Genomic DNA, 18,787 nt, shown 5'->3' with positions numbered 1-18,787 from the left:
ATATAAAGTTTTGGAGGTACAAAAATTGGTTGGAACTCTGGGGGAGACAGTAACACAACATAGAAAATGGGTTTTCTTTGTGAATGCAGATGTAAGGACTGAGTTTTTAATAATAAAAACTTGGACAAACAGCCAAATAAGGAAGAAACTGTGCAGACAGGCCAACAGTCCTTAAATAATCTTAAAACTCTGCGCATACTATAATTTCTCCTGCATTTAGGAGACTGCAGGTTGTGGGTTCAGACTGGCTCTGGTCCTTGTGCTCACTGTGTGCTCACTTGGGCATGACTGGCACTGTGTGCAAGTTCTAAGTCTTAATAAAGGGATGAGTTACACACTGCAAAGTGCATTGAGGCAATCAAACTAAAAGATGGACAGAATTAAGCTAAGGTTAAACAGCAAGGATGGGGGATAACATCAATCCCATTTGGAACTTTTATGTTTCAGATGTGCTGAAGTCACTGGAACAAAACACCTGCCTTTTTGAAAGATTTTTTCTTAACCTGATTAACTTGCAAGCGATTGAACTCACTGAGCGCTTGATATTTTAACATGGGCTTTTTTACCTATTTAACTTGAGCCACATAGAAATTCTGCTGAGAATCAACTATAACTCAGAAAACGCAAAACACTGGACCAAACGGGCATCTCTTTTAGAGGCAGATTACAAAGACAATTTGAATATATAAAGTGGGGTTTGGGCCACAACAGGTAGAGCCTCTCGACAAGAGAAGAAATCTAGGAGCGAATTAAATGATAATTGTGTTAACTACTGTAGATGAGGTGTGCCGATCTGGAATGTGGATATTGCCAGACGACATTGAAAACCAATGTGACGAGCATTACAATGACATTTAACAGCCAAGTGGTTTTGCGAACTGCTTCACTCCTAAAAAATACGGATCTTAGTGAAGAGCTGAATTCAAGCTGCTCATCATCACATCCTCTGGATTTGGGGGTGCAGCAGCAGTCTACTGCGCCTACCAGTTTGTGGGGTTTCATCTCAGGTGCAGTCTGAACAGCACAGTGAATGAAGTGGGTGCTGTCAGCTGTGAGTATTTTGGTTTCCTCTGTTTTACCACCATCTCACAATTGTCCTCAGCAAAGAAGCTTGCGCTGTAAGTGCAAACACACAAGTCCACACTAGAACCCGATGCCTCGTTCGGCCAGATCTCGTCCTGGTTACCGCAGCGTTAAGTGGACTGAAAACACCAGTCAATCACAAGGTAACCCACAGTACCGCTGGTCCCCAATTATACAGCTGGCTGGACTAGAGAAACTGGGGTAAAGAACCTCACTGACCGTATAACAGCAGAGGCGACGATGAGGATATGACACCCTGTTAGCTACGAATCCAGACATTCACCCTCTACTCTGTGCTGTGCTGTCAGTGGGGCACTTTGCCCATTTTTAACTGCTAACTGCTTGAAACCTGCATGGCCCACTAATCTTCTGCGGCACTGAGCAGTAAAAAATAAAACTTAGGAAACTGAGAAGTGGCAGAAACATGAAAGACCACAAAGGGGAAACATCCATAACCCCACACTAAGTGGATAAAGCAGGAATGTACATGTTCCTTACTTTTTAGTTTTTTTTTCTATTGTGTGCAAGTCAGAGCATCAGAGCCTCCAGAAACACACCAGGGGGCTGGAACGAATGGATCAAGTGGACACACAGCAGATCAATGCAGCTGCACTCAACAGATGTGCTAGTGGGAGTACAGCGGACAGAGTCTGGCACCCGGCAGTATCTGTTTAATAGCAGTTTCCTCCTAGTTGACTCTTTCTCCTTGCGTTGGGTTTATCTCCTCGGTCCTCAGGGGTGTTGGAATGTGTTCAGGCAGCACTGGGCTCGATGCTTGATACCGAGCCTGGTGGAAAACCGGGCTGGACTGCCGGGATGCTCTGGCTGAGATCCAGGCTGATCTCTCTGGGCTGCAGAGGGCTCGAGAAAGGGAGAGTCCAACGAGGTTGTCAAGGAAAGATCTCCCCTGGTCACCGGCCTCTCTCAGATGTCTTCCCCACTCCACTGTTCAGAGCTGTGTATGAAGACTGCTTCACAGAGCTGGGGACCTGGGTTCAATTTCTGGGGTGCTTTCTGCATGGAGTTTGTATGTTCTCCCTGTGTTTCCAGGTGCTCCGGTTTCCTCCCACAGTCTAAAGACATACTGGGAAGTTAACTGGGAAAACTGGCCCTTGTGGGAGTGTCTGTGTCTCTGTGTTTGCGTCTGTCCTGTGATGGATAGGTGTCCCGTCCAGGGTGTACCCTGCCTTGTGCCTGTTGCTTGCTGGGATAGACTCTGGCTCCCCCACAACCCTCAATTGGATGAAGTGGTTAGAAAACAGATTGTTATTTATCATAACTAGGAAGAAGAAAACAAAGAATTAATGTTAACACAAGAAATACAGTGAGTCTCCCTCCTTTGCTGTAGATCAAGCAAGTCTAGATACAGCACATCTCACAGCTCTTTGCCTCCCTGCCTGGGTGTCTGGGGTCTATGGTGTTCTGGTAACAAATTGAACAGTGATTTCACTGCTGTTTGGAAGACTGCTTGCAAACTCAGCCTGCATTTCTCCCTTCCAACCTTGGAAACACAACAAACTCTTTGGTTCTTCAGACAGAGCCGTACTAATGTGCAGAATGAATGACCCTCACTGCATCATAGAGGTTAACACTCTGGGATCTTTTGACAAAGTGTCAGTGTTGCTTAGTGAGGGCTCACTCTCAAAAGCTTTTTCTGCTCTAAGGCAAAATTAGTTCCGCCTTTTCAATCTCTGGATATTCTGCATAACAAAAGTCCAAAAAGTGTGAAAAAAGGGAATAATACACGATTTCTCTTTCACACACGTCATGTACTGTACGTGCCCACTTGGAAAATGTCCACTTTTACAAAACCAGAAGCAGGATTTGCTGTGGGACAAAAAAAAAAACAACTTTGGAAATCCCCTGCTGTTACAAAGTCCTGGTGGACCAATTCACATCTTTAAAAAAATAAATGTATTTTAATGAGGTCGCAAAACAACAAAACACAAATGAGAAAAAACAGGCATGATCACTCACATTGCTGACATTCTGTTACGTGACAAAGTCCTAAATACGGCAACTTTCATTGCTGCGGGAAACAAGAAGCAGTGCTGTTCCCTAAATCCTTCAGTTTTCTTCTGTCTTTTTCCGCTAGAATTCTGTGCGTATTCATTTCCTTTTGCAGAAATGTTTCCAGGATGTTATCTGTTAACACATCCCAGCCAATTGCTCCCAAGGATGGGTGCTCTGAATGCAAAGTGTCTATGGAGATGATCCAAGGGGAGTGCCCTGCGACAGAGCCTATATATACCCAGGTTTAGGAAAGCTGCTGTAGAGAAACAGATGGTCTGCGCTGGAGACCTGGCTACACTTGAGCACACCTAGAGGTAATTCTCATTTCTTTTTTTTATTCTTTATATGAAGCCAACTGCTTATGATGTGGGTATTCCTGATTTATGACAAAAATACATTCTGCTCTGACATTATTGATTTGAGTAATGAGAAACAAACAGGGGCTTGGATCAGTGCCATGATAAGACTTTCACCAGCTCCTGAATTTTAAAGATAGAAGAATAAACAGGACAAGGATGTTGTTGTTAAACAAATATTGACTTTGCTGGCCGTCTTTGTGGGTCTGTGCAGCTTCGAAATGTAGGGGTTATTGGATTAATTATCTGGGGCTGTTTTTTTCTCTCTACTGGTCAAGAAATTGGATGATTTCTTCTTAATTTTTCATGAAGATAAAATCCAGAATCTGGGTGGTTGGGCACACATTTCTCTTTTCTCCAACTTGCTGCATTTGGCTGAGACCCTCTTAAATTCCTGATTCTGTCCGTTGTGTTTAAAAGAACATATTTCATGGGATTTGCTGGGGAAACGCATTCTTTTTGCTTTCGAGAAAAGCACATTCCTGGAATCCAGTTCGTCATAGGGAAACCAGACACCTAGGCAGGCACTAGTTTGATAGCAAAATAATCAAAGCTGTTTTAGATCAAGATTCAGATTTAAAAAAATGCATTCTGGATACAAGGAACCCTGTGAAGGATTTGTTGACTAAATCCAGGATTTTCATTTGAGAAATTAATTTAAAATTAATTTGCTAAAGAAATATGTAAGGTGGTGATTCCATTGTCTTGAGTCTAATATGCTGGTTGTTTTAACAAAACTGGTTAAATGGAGATTTCATGTTGACGCAGTTGTCTGATTCAACAGACCTTGATAAACAGTGCTCTTTGTGTGACAATGTTAGAGGGAATATTTAGTCTACAATCCTTTTCAGCAGTGTGCCTTGGGAACTGGAAGAATAAAGAATAAGGAATAAAGAATGCACTGTACACAGGGCTGTTTTGTTACTGTGTAAAGTACTGGTTGTTGTATAGATTCTGAAAATAGATGTTTAATGTCCTGTACACCACAAAATTGTGTGGGAACTAGATGAGGCTTGATTTTACAACTGAAGAAACAAACACTGAAGTGGGCTAACTTTGAAATGCCAGAACATACAGTGAATATTGGGATTTTCAAACTGTTTTTTAATAAATGCAATAGCAATAAGCTTTTAAGAGTTAAAGAACAGGGCGTGCCTCTTCTGCAGTGCTGACTGGCTCTTGGTCTGGGGTATGTGGTTTTCACCAGAGTCCTTTCCTACTGAGTACTAAAAGGACGGCATTTGTTTTGCCCATTAACATAAATATCCATTGTTTTTTCATGACATTGCCTGTTTTGAACATCTGTGCCTGATTTGACTTTGGGGATCAATGTGTGAGCACACGTTTCATGTTTTAAAGAATCGTCAAGATCTTCCGATACAAGAAATCCCAATTTCTGCTTTTGAGCATTCGTTGGTGTGTGTGTGTGTGTGTGTGTGAAACAAATCAAATTAGCCCCCCTTTAATATTTCTGCATTGCGTAGAGTGACTCAATACCACTGAAGTCTGGGTTGCAGTTGTGTTCACAGTCAGAAGGCGTGGCATAGAGTTAGAGACTGTGACGTCCTCCCTGATACACTAGTGTGAGCATTGTTCCGAGTTGCTGGGTTGAATACGTGTCCTGGATGTTTTTGTGCAACAAAGAACTGTTGATTGTACAGGCTTATAATTGAAATTAGACACTGGCAGGTTTTTAAATACCCTGTAGATGCACGTTTATAGAATATGTTACACTTTTGCCCAGACTTTGCATTGTTACTGCTGTTACTGCTAATTCGATATAAAATCGTTTATTAATATCACAGCCTCTGGAGCCACTGTATGTCAATAGTACAACAATAGGATGATACATTTTCATTTAATGTGCGCAAATCAAAGGGTTTTTTGGTGACGTTTGACTGAGGCATACACACTAATACACACAATTGTTCTTTCTGTGCTGAAGTATGTGTCAGGATTCAGAGCAATTCCAAACATTTGAGGTCTTGCACTTAAAATCCTAAATTCCTGGTCCATATTTTTGTATCTATACACCCACGAACCAAAACCAACAGCTGATCTCAGATTCATTTCCTGCTTCTCTTTCAGCACGATCGCCTGCTCGTTCTGAAGGCTGGAAGAGCTCGTTGCTCTGTTAAAGCACCAATCATGGAGCGCGTGGAAGAATGGGTGATGGAAAACAAGGAGAAGATCGAGCAGGGAGTGGAGATCATGGGGAAAGGGTGTGAAATTCTCGCCGCTACAGTCGGGCAGCTTCACCCCATCCTGGAGGCCGTGTTCGTGGCTTCCAAAGAGATTCTCAGCAACCCAGAGAGCAAAGAAGCAAAGTACTTGACCAAGCAGTTTGAAAAGGTCAACCAGAGGCTGGAAGGCATTCAAGGTGATATTGAGTCCATTCAGAGAGAACGGCAGAAGATCTCCATGAACAAGCAGAACTTCGACCTGGAGGTGCAGATGATCAGCCAGTACGAGAAGTACCTGGAGTTCGTCAGCGCCAAACCCAAGTTCAAGGAGGTCAGGAAGGACAAATTCATGAACCACTTCCAAGCCACGGATGGGGACATGAACCTGGACGCCCTGTACAACGCGGTGATCGGGGACAACCTGTCTGGGGAGTCGGTGCTGGAGACCGTGCTGGTCACAGAGGAGAGGAGCCGCAGAGCGGTGGAGGAGTTCTGCGCCCAGCTGAAGAAGCTCTTCCTGGTGGGGCTGATCGCCGTCATGGGCCACGCCTCCCTGAAGGAGGGGGCGGTGGGGGAGGCGCTCATGAGGGAGTGGGGTCAGAGGATGGAGGAGGTGGAGAGGCGGATGAAGGCGGCCGTGGACGACTGCACCAACAACTTCGCCGCCCAGGCCAGAACCGACATGGAGAACCAGGTGCGGGACAAACAGGCCAAACTGGACCAGGAGTTCGTCCAGCCGCTCCTGGACTTCTTGGGGAAGAAGTACGACTGGGTCTTCTGGTCGGTGCGGGTGTTCAGCCACTCCGGGCTGTGGTTCTGGAACTGGCTGGCCGGTAAGAAGTACCAGGGCAGCGGGGGTGGAAACTTCTTCGATGTCGTGACTAAACACAACGTCAAGGTCGTGGTGTCCTACAGCGTGGGCCCCACGCCCATAAACAAAAGCAAAATCCAGGAGCTGATCGAGAGGCAGAAAATGACGAGCAACATGGTGGACTTGGCCCAGTCTATCTACAACGGCGTGCCCAAGTGCATCGTGCACGCCATCAGCCGCTACAAGGACGTGGTGGAATCCAACAACTTTCCCGAAGATTGCTATTACTATACAAAGCACAAAAAAGCCTATCTGTGCATCCATTCCGAATAATCCACAGACATGTGGACCTACATTGGGCGTCTACAGCTTGGATCACACAGAAGCTTTCAAATAGAAGCTTCTCGCACACAACAACACAACAATACTACGCAGTGTTTTCGTAAAACGTCAGCAGATCTGAAATTACGCTCTCATGCTGGATCGCGGTTCTCGTACGAGGGACTAAATTGTGCAACAGATTGTATATTAGCCTGTTTTTTTTTCTTACAAACTCTGAGCTACACACACTCAACATTTTTATGATTTAAAGGCTCATCTCAAACCGGGAACGTCCCGTGTCTGCAACAGTCAAGAAACACGTTTAGTCTGGTGGCGAGAGAACAAAAAAATACGTGTTATGTAAAATATATGAAAATGTGTGCTTTATTTTTTTAAATATGACTTGTCAGTTAACCTCAGTGGGTAGGTTTAAATAAAAAAAAACATCATGCACTATATAAATATACTGTATATAAAAATGAATGGAGGACATATACCTTTGTAAATCCCCCCCCCACAAAACGCTTTGATTCTTTCGTCGTTTCATTATGAATTTACCATTATAAACCAAAGCAAGATGGACTATGTTGATTTTCATTGTTTACATTCCTGGCTTTTATGGCTGTTAAGACGGTTGGTGATCAGTGGGAATAAAAATGCACTTCTATACAGATTTGTTTTGAATTGGTGTTTTTTTTATCAGACATGGAAAAAGTTTGCATTATTTGAACAGACGTTACTACGGCAAATAACAGAACCTGCGGTTTTCAAAACTGGATTCCGGGCATAATTGTACTTGATTTTTTTTTTTACTGCAGCCTATGAACGGGCTGTCGATGTTTAAACTCGAACGTACAGAGCAGCAGGTTTTCTCAAGACGCGGTGCTTTGAGATCTGCGGCAGCGACACTCGGACTCGCTCCATTTCGTGTCGCTGGGGATCTTAACGCCTCCTACGGTACAGGAGTTAGCTGTGGTCCGCACTCCTTGTTAAGCGTACGTGGGCGGATTAAAATATGAACAACATTTCATGTGACTGGCATTCGTCATCGGAGATAAATCTCACAGCTTCAAGAATTTACAAAAATGGACTATTCGCCCCGTAGTCTACTTCAGTATGTGCCCACAGCCACAGGGAGCAGGTACTGGGCGAGTACTCGGTGCACCTCTGCCTCCGAAAACGCCATTGGAGCTCACAAGCCTCCAGTTACGAATCGGGAATCAGTCTCCGAGAAGAGACGTTGCTTTCAACGGCTCGCATCAGTATTAAGAAAAAGGGCAGATTCCGAGTTTCAAACCCCCTAAATTCAGTCGACCTTGAGATTTGTTTTCGGTCTTTTAAAAGGAAGGGCGGGGAAACAAATATACATTAAGATAACCAGTAGCAAACAAATATCAACCATGACTTTTACGGTCGGTTATACAGGAAATGAGGGCCGGAACAGAGGGCAGACCGAAAAAAAAACAATTATGGTTACTACTAATTATGTACTGCGTTAAAGTATGATTTTGCTGTGTCCAGGAAGCTCAAACTTTTACAGCCAATTTCTATATGTAACTATTATATACCCAACATATAATATAGTGCACGGGTCCGTCAAAAGGAGAGTGTTTGACCTAAGGCTGTGCTGTTTTAACCAACTGTATAGGAAGGTTTCTCTTGTACAAGCGGCACAGCCCGCTGGTGAAATGTTGGCCTGTGTTTTATGACCGGGTGTGGCGCTTTTGCTCCTGAAACCCGATACCTCCCTGACAGAAAAAAAAAAGTGGTAGAAACTGGAAGTTCCGTGTTGTGTTCAGGGCTGTGTTTGAAACTTTAACTTTTTGTTTTACAAGGTAAGTGGTATATATTTTAAAAATGATGTATGTTCACGCTATCTAAACGCATCTGTTGCTAAACGAAGGTTCCATTTTTGGTCATAATCCCGGAGATTTACAATTCATTATCTCCCAAAAAACGCCAAGCACGAAAAACGATATTTCTCCTTTAGTTGTTACAGAATTGTACTCGCAGTTTTGTTTTGAGATCGTTCATAGTAGGTTAACAGTGGATTGGGTTGAAGCAGAATCGTTTCTTTTGATGTGAGATACAGTAAATAAATTCATCAGCTGTTACAGACAAGTTTCATTTTGATAGGAAATAACCTCCTTCTTGAGCGCGTTTTTAGAAGAAAATGTTCGTAACCGAATTGTAAGCAGCTGGAGTGCAAAGACGTTGTTCTTTTAAGGGCCGTGGTTAAAAATATTTTCAGGGACGTTTTACTTTTTAAAAAAGCTAGTTTAAACTCGAACACGAGAATGGACTCCGAGTGAAAGTTGCCGAACTTTCCAAACGGAGAATTTCACAGTCACGCACAAACAAAAGCAAAACATACATAGAAATTGTAATGTAATGATGCTATTTCACGGCAAATCGCACTTTTTTGCGTATCCGCAGAATCCTGTTATTAACTTTAATGTAGGCCTTAAAGTGACAGACATGCGAAACCGCTAACAAAGTACCCACCCATTTTAAGCAGATGTTTACCAGCTTTTTATCATCCTGGTTTTAGGCCATGCTGGGGTTTACGTTACTAATTACAACAAGTGTAAAAGCCTTACATAGAAAGTACAGGTACAGGTAAAGAAGAAACGCACATAGGAAGTGAAGAATTCAGATGTTAGCCCATTCAGTAATCTCGCAGAGAGAGTGTGTACAGGAGATTACACCAGTCCAGCAGGATCCGTGTAGTTTTAATACGTCTAAACTATTGGCAACAACAGCCCCGATCTGAAAGGAAATGTTGTTACGTTCGAAGGTTAATGTGCTTCTAACAAAAACAGATCATCTAGTACAGTAAGGGCTGTCTGGCTACTTGTTACTAACAACTGCCACACAACCTTCTGTCTCTGTGCCCACGCCAGACAGCGCCATTCAATTATATTTTCCTAGGAGCTTAATTGCAATGCCAAACACAAAGGGACCGGTGTGGGAAGCAGCACTTCATACAAAAATGGACCGACCTTGTAATTTCCTGTCAGTGTCGATCGCTGTGCTTGTATTATTATTCAGCAGAGCTTGTTTAAAGCAGGTTGTTAATTTACACAGAGCAGGATATGAAACCATCTTGGAGGTCAGTTTATATATAGACTGCATTATGCTTTTATTGTTCTGATAGCGGAGCCCATTCAGCCAGAGCCTTGTGCCCTGGGGCCCTGGGGAGGCTGCTCTTTAGATGGAGTGCTTATCCGAATGGGTTGTGCTTAACTTCGCTGGGAGGAGTGGTGCATTCCCAAATTGAATGAGGATGTGTGTTTCTAATGCATGCATTTTCTTATTAATGTTGCTGCTGTGTACTTTTTATCGATCCAAAATGCACCAAAAGTTAGACGCTCCAGTGCCCTGCGCTGAACAGATAGCTCAGTAAGTCTTAGCTGTACAGTAAGCACTTCACTGGAGACTACAACATCCATCACGCTGAGGACAGAGCAGTCCACCTTAAATGGTCTGAAATGTGTTGTGTTCAGGCTGTACAAACATATCGCCTCTCAGCACTAAGCTGCCTGGCCCATCATTGATTTTTGATTTTCTCAGATCATCCAGTGATGATTTCTGAGATGGTACAGATCGTGCACAATTTCATTAGTGGTGTACACCCCTGCATGTTTCCTATAGTTTAATTAAGGAGCAGCCATCCATATGATCAAATACTTAGGCTGATTACGAAATTGGGAGTACAGAGGATTTGAAAATAGATCCATACTTGGTTTTTCAGAGCTGGAGTCACTGGTACAGTGTCTCGGACAGAAAGTCCAGGCTGTTCAATTCACAGAACACAAGAATGGTATCTTAGGTCACTTTTCTCACAGTGTCCAAAGCAGATACTTGACATTTCACCAGTCAGTCAGGAATCCACATAGCAGGATTCCACATAATGGCATTCAGTTATGCCTGGGTAGTCCAGCTCTGGTCCTGAGGTGCCAGTGCAGGTTTTCATTCCCACTTAGCCTTTAACCCTGTGATACAGCCCTCGAACAAAGAGATCTGAAGTCACAAGTCGTGCAGAAGAATTGAATTCTTCAAGAAAATGTATCGGATTGACCAGGCCTACAAGCGGATTAATGACCTAAATCATCTTGGTACTGACTTTAATCTGGCCAGCTGCTCCCAACTGTTCAGGTGCTGTTGATCGACAGAGTCCTAGAGATCCTGCAGTCACACCAGTCCTTCAGCTCTTCAGAGTTGGGTCACTTCCTGGTTGCTGTTTTCTCCAGGACTACAGAACCCAGCATGCACTGCACAGTGATTGCAGTTACACTGCTGTCTCGGGGAGATATCTAGACTCAACCTGACAAAAAAGCAGAGAGTGCATGCTGGAATGTAAACTCCTGGGTGGTGCACAGCAGGAGAGGAGCTGACGTGATGGTTTGGCACTCCTGTTACCTTGGTTACCGAGCCAGTTTCTATAAAAACACAGCGCGCGGATGCGCACACCATCTCAGGGAGATCATATCTTTCAAAGCCCCTGTGAGATGAGGTTAGAATGGTCTGTAATTAATTTTAATACAGGGTGTGCAGGAAGCACAGAACTGTGGTACATTATATTGCCAGGATGAAGGCTGCAGGCACGTGTTCAGAGATTGGAACAGCAGTGTGATGAGATAGAAGGGTGTTTTAGAAGGAGTTAAGAAGTGTTTATAGGCCTGTGATTTGCAGGAGTAACTCTGCCATTGGTGTCTGTATATTTAATGCAATTACAAGTGAAGTGAGATCTAATTTCATCTGGAGTTAAATGAACTGTAAGTCACAATGTATTCAGGGGCTGTGTGTATGACTTGTCCCATTCCCCACGAATTAAACACAAATAGACCCTTATTCTAAATTTTCACCCACTAAGAATATTTCTACTGTACCTTTAACAAGAACGCAGAGCTCAGTGAAAGTGCTTCCAGATTGATAGATTTAGTGCTTTTGGCAATTAAGTTCCCTGCCACTTAATAATGAATTTTAAGTTCATAATTAAAAATGGCCAGCTACAGTATGTCTGTGGATACTGTATCTACACCCATGTGCGGCTTTCAGACCACAGACAGAACAAGACAACTTGTGAACACTGAGCGCTGGCCCGAACTCTGTGATTAGAGTATGTTTGTGTACTCAAGTGGGTAAGAAGACCAGCAGGTGCTTGACAACCTCGAGCGGAGTCTCCGCTCGGCTGTGCGTGGGGAGTCTGCATGTCCACATGCCGTCAAGCAGGGTGTTGCTGCCCCTGGTGCGGCCCTGCTCTGCGGCCGGCTGCCTGCTGTTACACACGCTATCCACCTCCAGCCCAGTCATCTTTCCACAAGAGCTTCCTGATGAAGCAGTGCTGGAATGGGCGGAGTTCTCCGAAGTCGTGACGAAAAACAGGCAGGCCTGAGCTGGGAGTATCAAGGTCCATATCCTTTACCATGTGCAGGGCCGTGCATTGTGGCCTGCAGGTTCTGTCAGGGGTCAGGGGGCTGTTCAGGGGGACAAAGCCTAACTCCCCCCCCAGGTTCGAAGTGTGTAAAATCAACACGAGACAGATGTGCTCCACAAGTGTTAACAGCAGGTCTGATGCTGTGCATTTTTGGGTTTTGATTTCTAGCTAATAATAACTACTTGTACTTGTAGGCTTCAGTTAGAGTTGAGTATTAAATGTTTGTCTGAAATAGTCAGCACGTTCACTATAGGAATGTTACTGTCATTCCTTTTTGTTTTTGTTTTCAAGCCACCCAGAAGAATTCACTCAAGAGTTTTGTTTTCCCAACCAGCCAGTTTGGCACTAGTACTGATGAGTGCATATAAAGGAGGCAGTGTAGGTGGACGAAAACAGTGGTGTATTCCCAAATGATACAGAACAGCTCTTTAATGGCAGTACTGCAAGTGCAGGAAAAGCAATGTGAAACCAACATTTCCTGATGCCGGAGCCAACAGGTGTCACCTGATAGACAAGAGATTTTATGGCCATTGTTACCTCAGTAGACAAGAACATTTTTCCTCCAAACTGTTCCGTTTTTACCCAAATACCCTTTTTTTTTCAAATTTCAGGGTTATATTGCAATACAAGAAAAACACAATTCTGAAGTTGTTCTAGTTTTCATATTTACTGCATAACGGAACGAATACAATTTAAACATCCACTTACATTTGTGAAGCATGAACCTTTAGAAGTTTACAATACACCCAATTATTAGAAAATGCATAAAATATATGTGTCACATTTGCGCACCGTAACCCGCAAAATTAATGCAACCATGTTTCATTTTCTTATGTTTGCTACAGGGCAGCTATAAGATGTGTCTGTGGTCTTTCTGAGTTTTTTTCATAGTGCGCTTTTAAATTCAAATTCATGTTAAAAATTATTCAGTGAATGCAAACGTAACCGGTTCTTCCACATCACACTGTAAAGAAATAGAAAAACTACCAACAGAGAATGGGACAAGGCAAGGCGGCCTTTTGAATATTTCACAACTTAGGGTGTGTTAGTTGTGTAAGTAAATAGCTGTAATTCCACGATGAATGACATTTTTAAAGTTTTCTGGAGAGCAACAAAATGTAATGGAACAGAACTCCACCTTTTACATTTGTATCATTGCACCTTGGCTGTAATATAACATGTTTAAAGACTTCGGAAATTGTTACCGATTATGAGCCTCAATAACCTCAATCAAGACTCAGGTTTCTAAGGATTGTGCCAGCAGTGTGATCACCTGTGGGTATTATTGTTGTGTCTGGAAGTGTAAGTTCATAAATGGATTACTGGATATGACATCTGATTACAGCCTTTTACCTAGACTTTCACCAATTCAACATGTCTGAGAGGTTGGGCCAAAATCCCCTGTGAGTCGTGTATTTCAGGGCGTCCCAGACCAAACCCACATGTCACCTTTGTTCACTGAAAAATGTCTCAGGTTTCACTTTGGAAGTTGTAGGTAAATAATGTCAAATTGGATATTTCTTATTCAAATCCTTTCAAATTGTAATCCGTTGCAGTTTGAAGGAAGCGTAATTTCTCACTGTAGTAGCGCTTAATTTGAAATCTTCTAATGTGCCACAGAAAGCTGAGGACGATAAAAGTGTGTTGGAAGCAGAAGATGTTTGGGCAGCCCTGATCTATTAGATAAGAATGAAGACAGGTTTTCTTGTTGCCCTGCTTGAGATTGTAGTTTTAAACTCGTTTTTGTAATGATTAAATTTCACGTACTATCCTTATCTCAATTTGTTACAGCTAATTTTCTCATCCAGTTCTGTCCCCTGTGGAGATCTCCCTGGCAGCAACCATGACAAACCAGCTGCAGAAAATGGTGGCGGAGAAGAAGGACATGGTGGAGACGGTGATGGAGGTGTTCGAGCAAGGCGCCGAGGTGGTGGCCAGCATGGCAGGGGACCTCTTCCCCATCTTCCAGATTGCCGCGCCCATCGTCAAGCTGGCCCTGGACAACGTGGAGAGCGAGGAGGCGGCGTACATGAAGGAGCAGTTCCAGAAGGTGAGGGAGCGGCTGGAGGTCCTCTCGGAGGAGATCAAGCGCATCAACGAGGAGATCAAGAAGAGCAAGGTGGACTCAGAGTACTTCTCTGTGGAGGAGAACCTGACCAACCAGTTCCGCAAGTACATGGACATCCTGAACGCCAAGTCCAAGTTCAAGGAGGTCAAGAAGAAGCTCTTCCTGGAGCACTTCAGCAAGACGGGGGGCGACAAGAACCTCCACACTCTGTACAACGCCGTGACGGGGGACAACTTCTCCGGGGAGTCAATCCTGGAGATCACGCTCAACTACGAGGAGAAGAGCCGGCGTCCCATGGAGGAGTTCTGCGCCCGGCTGAAGAAGTTGTTTTGCGTGGGCCTGATCGCCCTGATGGGGCACGCCGCCCTCAAGGGAGACGACGAGGAAGCTCTGCTGAAGGACTGGGGGGAGAAGATGAAGGCGGTGCAGGGGAAGATGAACGCTGTCATCGAGGACTGCATCAGCAGCTTCCCCGAGCAGGCCAAGATGGACGCCCGCAAACTGGTGAGGGACAGGGAAGCCAGAACAAACCAGCAGCTGGCCGACCACCTGGTGGACTTCCTCAAGAAGAAGTACGACTGGGTCAGCTGGTCCGTGCGGGTCTTCAACTCCCCCTCGGGCGTGTTCAGCAACATGTTTTCCAAGGAGTACCAGTGCTGCACCGGGAGGAGCCGGTTCCAGTTGCCGGAAGGCGACAGCAAGTTCAACGTGGTGGTTTCCTACAGCGCCTCGCCGGAGCCCGTCGACAAGGGCGACATCCAGCAGCTGATCGAGCAGCAGAAGAAGGCCAGCGTGGTGTCGGTGGCCGAGCTGCTCTTCGACCGGCTGCCGGCCTGCGTCGTCCACGCCGTCAAGCCGACCAAAGACCTCGGCGTCTCCTGGAGCTTCTCCGAGGAGCTGCACTACTGGGAGCAACACAAGAACTTCGCCGTCTGCGTGCACTCGGCGTAGTGGGGGGGGCGCACTGAGCCAGACTGGCCAGAGGAGGCTGAAACAGACAAACTCCGCATGTGCCTAAAGGATCAAATCATAAGAAAAACCTGTCAAATCGGGTGATTGGGTAATAGAACTAAAAATCAACTTAGGAACACCTCCCTCAAGTGCTTGAAATTGTAAACCCCTTTGCCCATAGAAACGACTGTTTAAAAAATCTGTGCCACTACACAGCAGTTTTACTGTCTATTTGGCTGCTTCAGGAATGTGTTAGATTGTGTTGCAGATCTTTTCAAACTTAAACGAGCAGTACGATACATGCAGAACATTTGTGTTGAACTGACACTGCAAATTGCAGTATTTTAGGGGATCACATCCATGGGACGAACAGAGCTGAACAATGCTGCTTGTGGTTCCCTCCAGTCAGGAATTGCAGCTTTATAAAATGAATCCAGATGTTCAAGAAAGGACTTGCCCAGACATGATCAGGCACATCTGGCAGGTAGCCACACACTCAGTGTTTTACCAGGAAAACGTCCCTGTTTAGTCAGATGCGTCACAGTAACCACAGTGATGTGCATCTGTTGTGTTGTGAAACAGAGGCGAAAGACAGCTCGCCTCCTTCTCACTGAATCCCTTTGAACTGTTGGGTTGAAAATACCTGCTGCCAGGGCTTGGCAGTTACTGTATATTGTCCTTGCAGTAAAAATGATCAATTGCCTTTGATTTGTAAGGCAAGCGTTATCAGTGTCATGACCTCTCCTGGATTATTTCAAGATACAGTTCATAGCTTTACTTTATTGCACTGTGGGTGCTGTGTGGCAAGGCATAATTACAGTAGGAAACCTCAGTGTAGACAGAGGTTTATTCACTTTGCTCAGTAGGCTTTCTGTGAGGCTGAAAATGGAGAACATTAACACAACAGATCTGAGCCCCAAAACCTTTCCATTCCTGAATTGTATCATGTGGGGCTGCAGAGTCTTTCTCTTGGGATTCATGTTGCAGCAGTGGCCTCTACTCCTTGGCCTTGCTTTGTGTTTTATCTGTAGGAAACACACCAGATGAAAATCACACGCAGGAATCTGTAACATTAGATCAAGACACTGTGCTGCAGCTCGGTAGCTGATTCCATTTGAGATGCACACAGTGGTTCATCAAGACAGAGGTTTCCTGGTTTCTAGGCGTGAAGCAATCAGAGAGCACATGACCCCCCCCCGGACAGGATGCCAGTCCATCACAGGAGCAGCAATGCTGGTTCCTATTTATACTACTGGGTGGACTGGAGCCACTGGGCTGTGTGTCTGCAGGAGGGACTCAAACCCATCAGTTATGAATGTAGAAACATACCCACTGTGCTGCTCTGCCCCCTAAATGCTGCAGCTGCAGGGATGCAAAAAAGGTGATAATTTGTCCTATTTCCTGGTTTAAAAACAGCAGGCTCTTGTGTATAAGCTACTGTAACATGGGGTTGGGGGTTCCTTCATGCTTCTTACTCATCTCTGATTAATAGACATGTAAATTTAAACTGACAATAATCATTTTACAGTTGAGGAAATGAAAGAATTCAATCTGCCACAGTCTTATCTGTTTCGTCTCTGAAATTCAGAAACTGAAAGGTGATAGGGAATCAATGAGGATTATTTCCAAATTCCAAACTGTAAGTGAATTGATACTACTGTGTGTTGTATTGTGTAGTGTATTGTAAGAATACAAAGTGTTTAGAGGGTCATATCATGGAGCTGCAAATCTGTCTATACTTGGCGCTGGTGTGAGTGAAGAGAGAAGTTCATGGCTGTTGTTCTAAAGACAGCGATTTTAATGGAAAAGCAGTCTGTGTCTCCAGACGGAGATGAAGCTGAGGGTTATTGCTTGTGGTTCAGCCTGTATTGTTGAAAGTTGCTTCCAATTACAAAACTAGAAGCAATAGTTATTTTTATACAGTAGTAATATGTTATCATTTCATGAATGGGGAGAAATAATGTAATATGGCACTATTGCTCAAATATTTTTTTTCTGTTTCTATTTTTATACTCATGTCATTTAGAATCACCAAACATTTCTTAACATCTTGGCTCTCAGACACTACTCTTGTGCTGCACAGGGAGAATGAGGAAGAGCAGACAGGTTCCTCTGCTTGCCCCACCCTTACAGCTGCGGATCTTTTTGATATTCTGCGAGCTCCACAGCGCCTGGCAGGAGAGTTAGCACCCAATTGGAGGAGTGGTGTGTCTCTCAGTGACATCACTGAAAGCCTATACACCGGAAGTAGATCACTGAGAGCCAGAGGAGCTCTTGAGGTTGGCCACCACGATTTGGGGAATCCCAGTCACAGTTGGCTAGTAACATGGCCCAGGCTTGAGCTTAAGACATGATTTTAATGAGTAACAACGCAAAAAGAAATCTTATATTTAGGTTCAGTTTTTCTCATTGTGAGAAAATCAGCTTGTCTCCTTGCCAGTCTGCACGATAGTAGCACAATGTTTGAATATTATCAGACTCGGAGGAATCAGATGTACTCTTTGATTTATTCACAGTTGACAGTATTGAGATGCTGCTCCTTAACAAGCACTGAAAGAAGTGAAAAGAGCACAGTGTTTGACTGTCCCATTGTTTGTCCCTTCTATTGAAGACAAACTGAAGGGCTTTCTGTAAAGAGATGAACAGACTCCAGTGAGTACAGTACACTGTCCCGCTACTTCAATCAAGGCCTTTGTTCAGCATGTTTACCGCTGTCTCGGTCTCAAAGCTTTCATGATGAATCCATGTGGCAGGGAGCCCTTTAGAGGAGAAAAGTTTTTCAAAGACAGTTATCATCTTTTTGAATGAAAGCCTGAGTCACCATCCTTGATTGTAACACAGTCAAAGCATATGGCACAAAATGGGGAACCAGCAAGCTAAGAGAGTGGATTCAGCCATTGTAGATACACAGTGATCAGTGTAGCAGGCAACTTAAAACGACCGTTGTACATCCCATGCCCGTAAACATCATACAGTGCACATTCCTACTGTCATACCTTTTGGGGTAAAACTCTCAGACTAGCCAGCAGACAAGGGGTCCTGTGCACTTTTAAATTCATCACCTGGCTTAGAGTGATGGTTCATTCTGTATACCTCTCACAGTTCTAGTGGCCAGACAGTGTACATGAGAAGCTATTTCAAGAAACAGAAATATTTCTGTAGATCAGTACCAGACATTATAGTTTAAGATCATAATAAATGAGATTATGAGTCGTTTCAATCTTTTTTTTCCTGAATGTTTCTGCTTCTACTGAATTTTTCAAGGAATGCTGCCAGATACATGTGGAACTTTCACTGCCGCGTAACTCAGTATATTTCTATCCTGACGATTAACAGGTGTTGCAATCTTATTTGCTCCAGTGGGAAACAGTCTTGATTTTGTAACTCTAAATAAAATCCGTTGACAATCACATGTTCTACTGGAAAAATCGATTCATTTTATATGCCAATACTGGCTCTTGTTGCTAACTGCTAATTGTTTGGAGAATATTTTGTCCTGAAGCAGGAAGTCTTGATAGATCGCACTCCAAATCCAGAGAAACGCCCACAGTGTTTTCCAGT

At 44.0% G+C, this 18,787-nt stretch overlaps 2 protein-coding genes across 3 annotated transcripts; both read left to right on the top strand.

The window, feature by feature from the left end:
• The first annotated feature begins 3,350 nt into the window (after positions 1-3,350).
• rpz5 (rapunzel 5) lies at positions 3,351-7,438 on the top strand. Its single transcript, XM_088905663.1, has 2 exons — positions 3,351-3,410; positions 5,541-7,438. The coding sequence occupies exon 2, from the start codon at positions 5,601-5,603 to the stop codon at positions 6,777-6,779; it is 1,179 nt and encodes a 392-aa protein (XP_088761789.1). The 5' UTR covers positions 3,351-3,410; positions 5,541-5,600; the 3' UTR covers positions 6,780-7,438.
• On the top strand, positions 3,362-18,638 carry LOC148815360 (protein rapunzel-like). Of its 2 annotated transcripts, none has more exons than XM_088905665.1 (2): positions 3,362-3,410; positions 13,999-18,638. In XM_088905665.1, exon 2 carries the CDS (start codon positions 14,051-14,053, stop codon positions 15,224-15,226), a length of 1,176 nt encoding a protein of 391 aa, XP_088761791.1. In that variant the 5' UTR covers positions 3,362-3,410; positions 13,999-14,050; the 3' UTR covers positions 15,227-18,638. The 2 variants fall into 2 exon arrangements, with proteins under 2 accessions (XP_088761791.1, XP_088761790.1); XM_088905664.1 differs by lacking the exon at positions 3,362-3,410 and adding an exon at positions 8,518-8,602.
• The last annotated feature ends 149 nt before the right edge of the window (positions 18,639-18,787 follow it).

This window comes from Atractosteus spatula, chromosome 25 (assembly GCF_055471065.1).
Source record: "Atractosteus spatula isolate fAtrSpa1 chromosome 25, fAtrSpa1.hap1, whole genome shotgun sequence".
Classification (NCBI taxonomy): Eukaryota; Metazoa; Chordata; class Actinopteri; order Semionotiformes; family Lepisosteidae; genus Atractosteus; species Atractosteus spatula.
The sequence above is the reverse complement of the archived record's forward strand: the minus strand, read 5'-3'. Positions and strand labels throughout refer to the sequence as shown.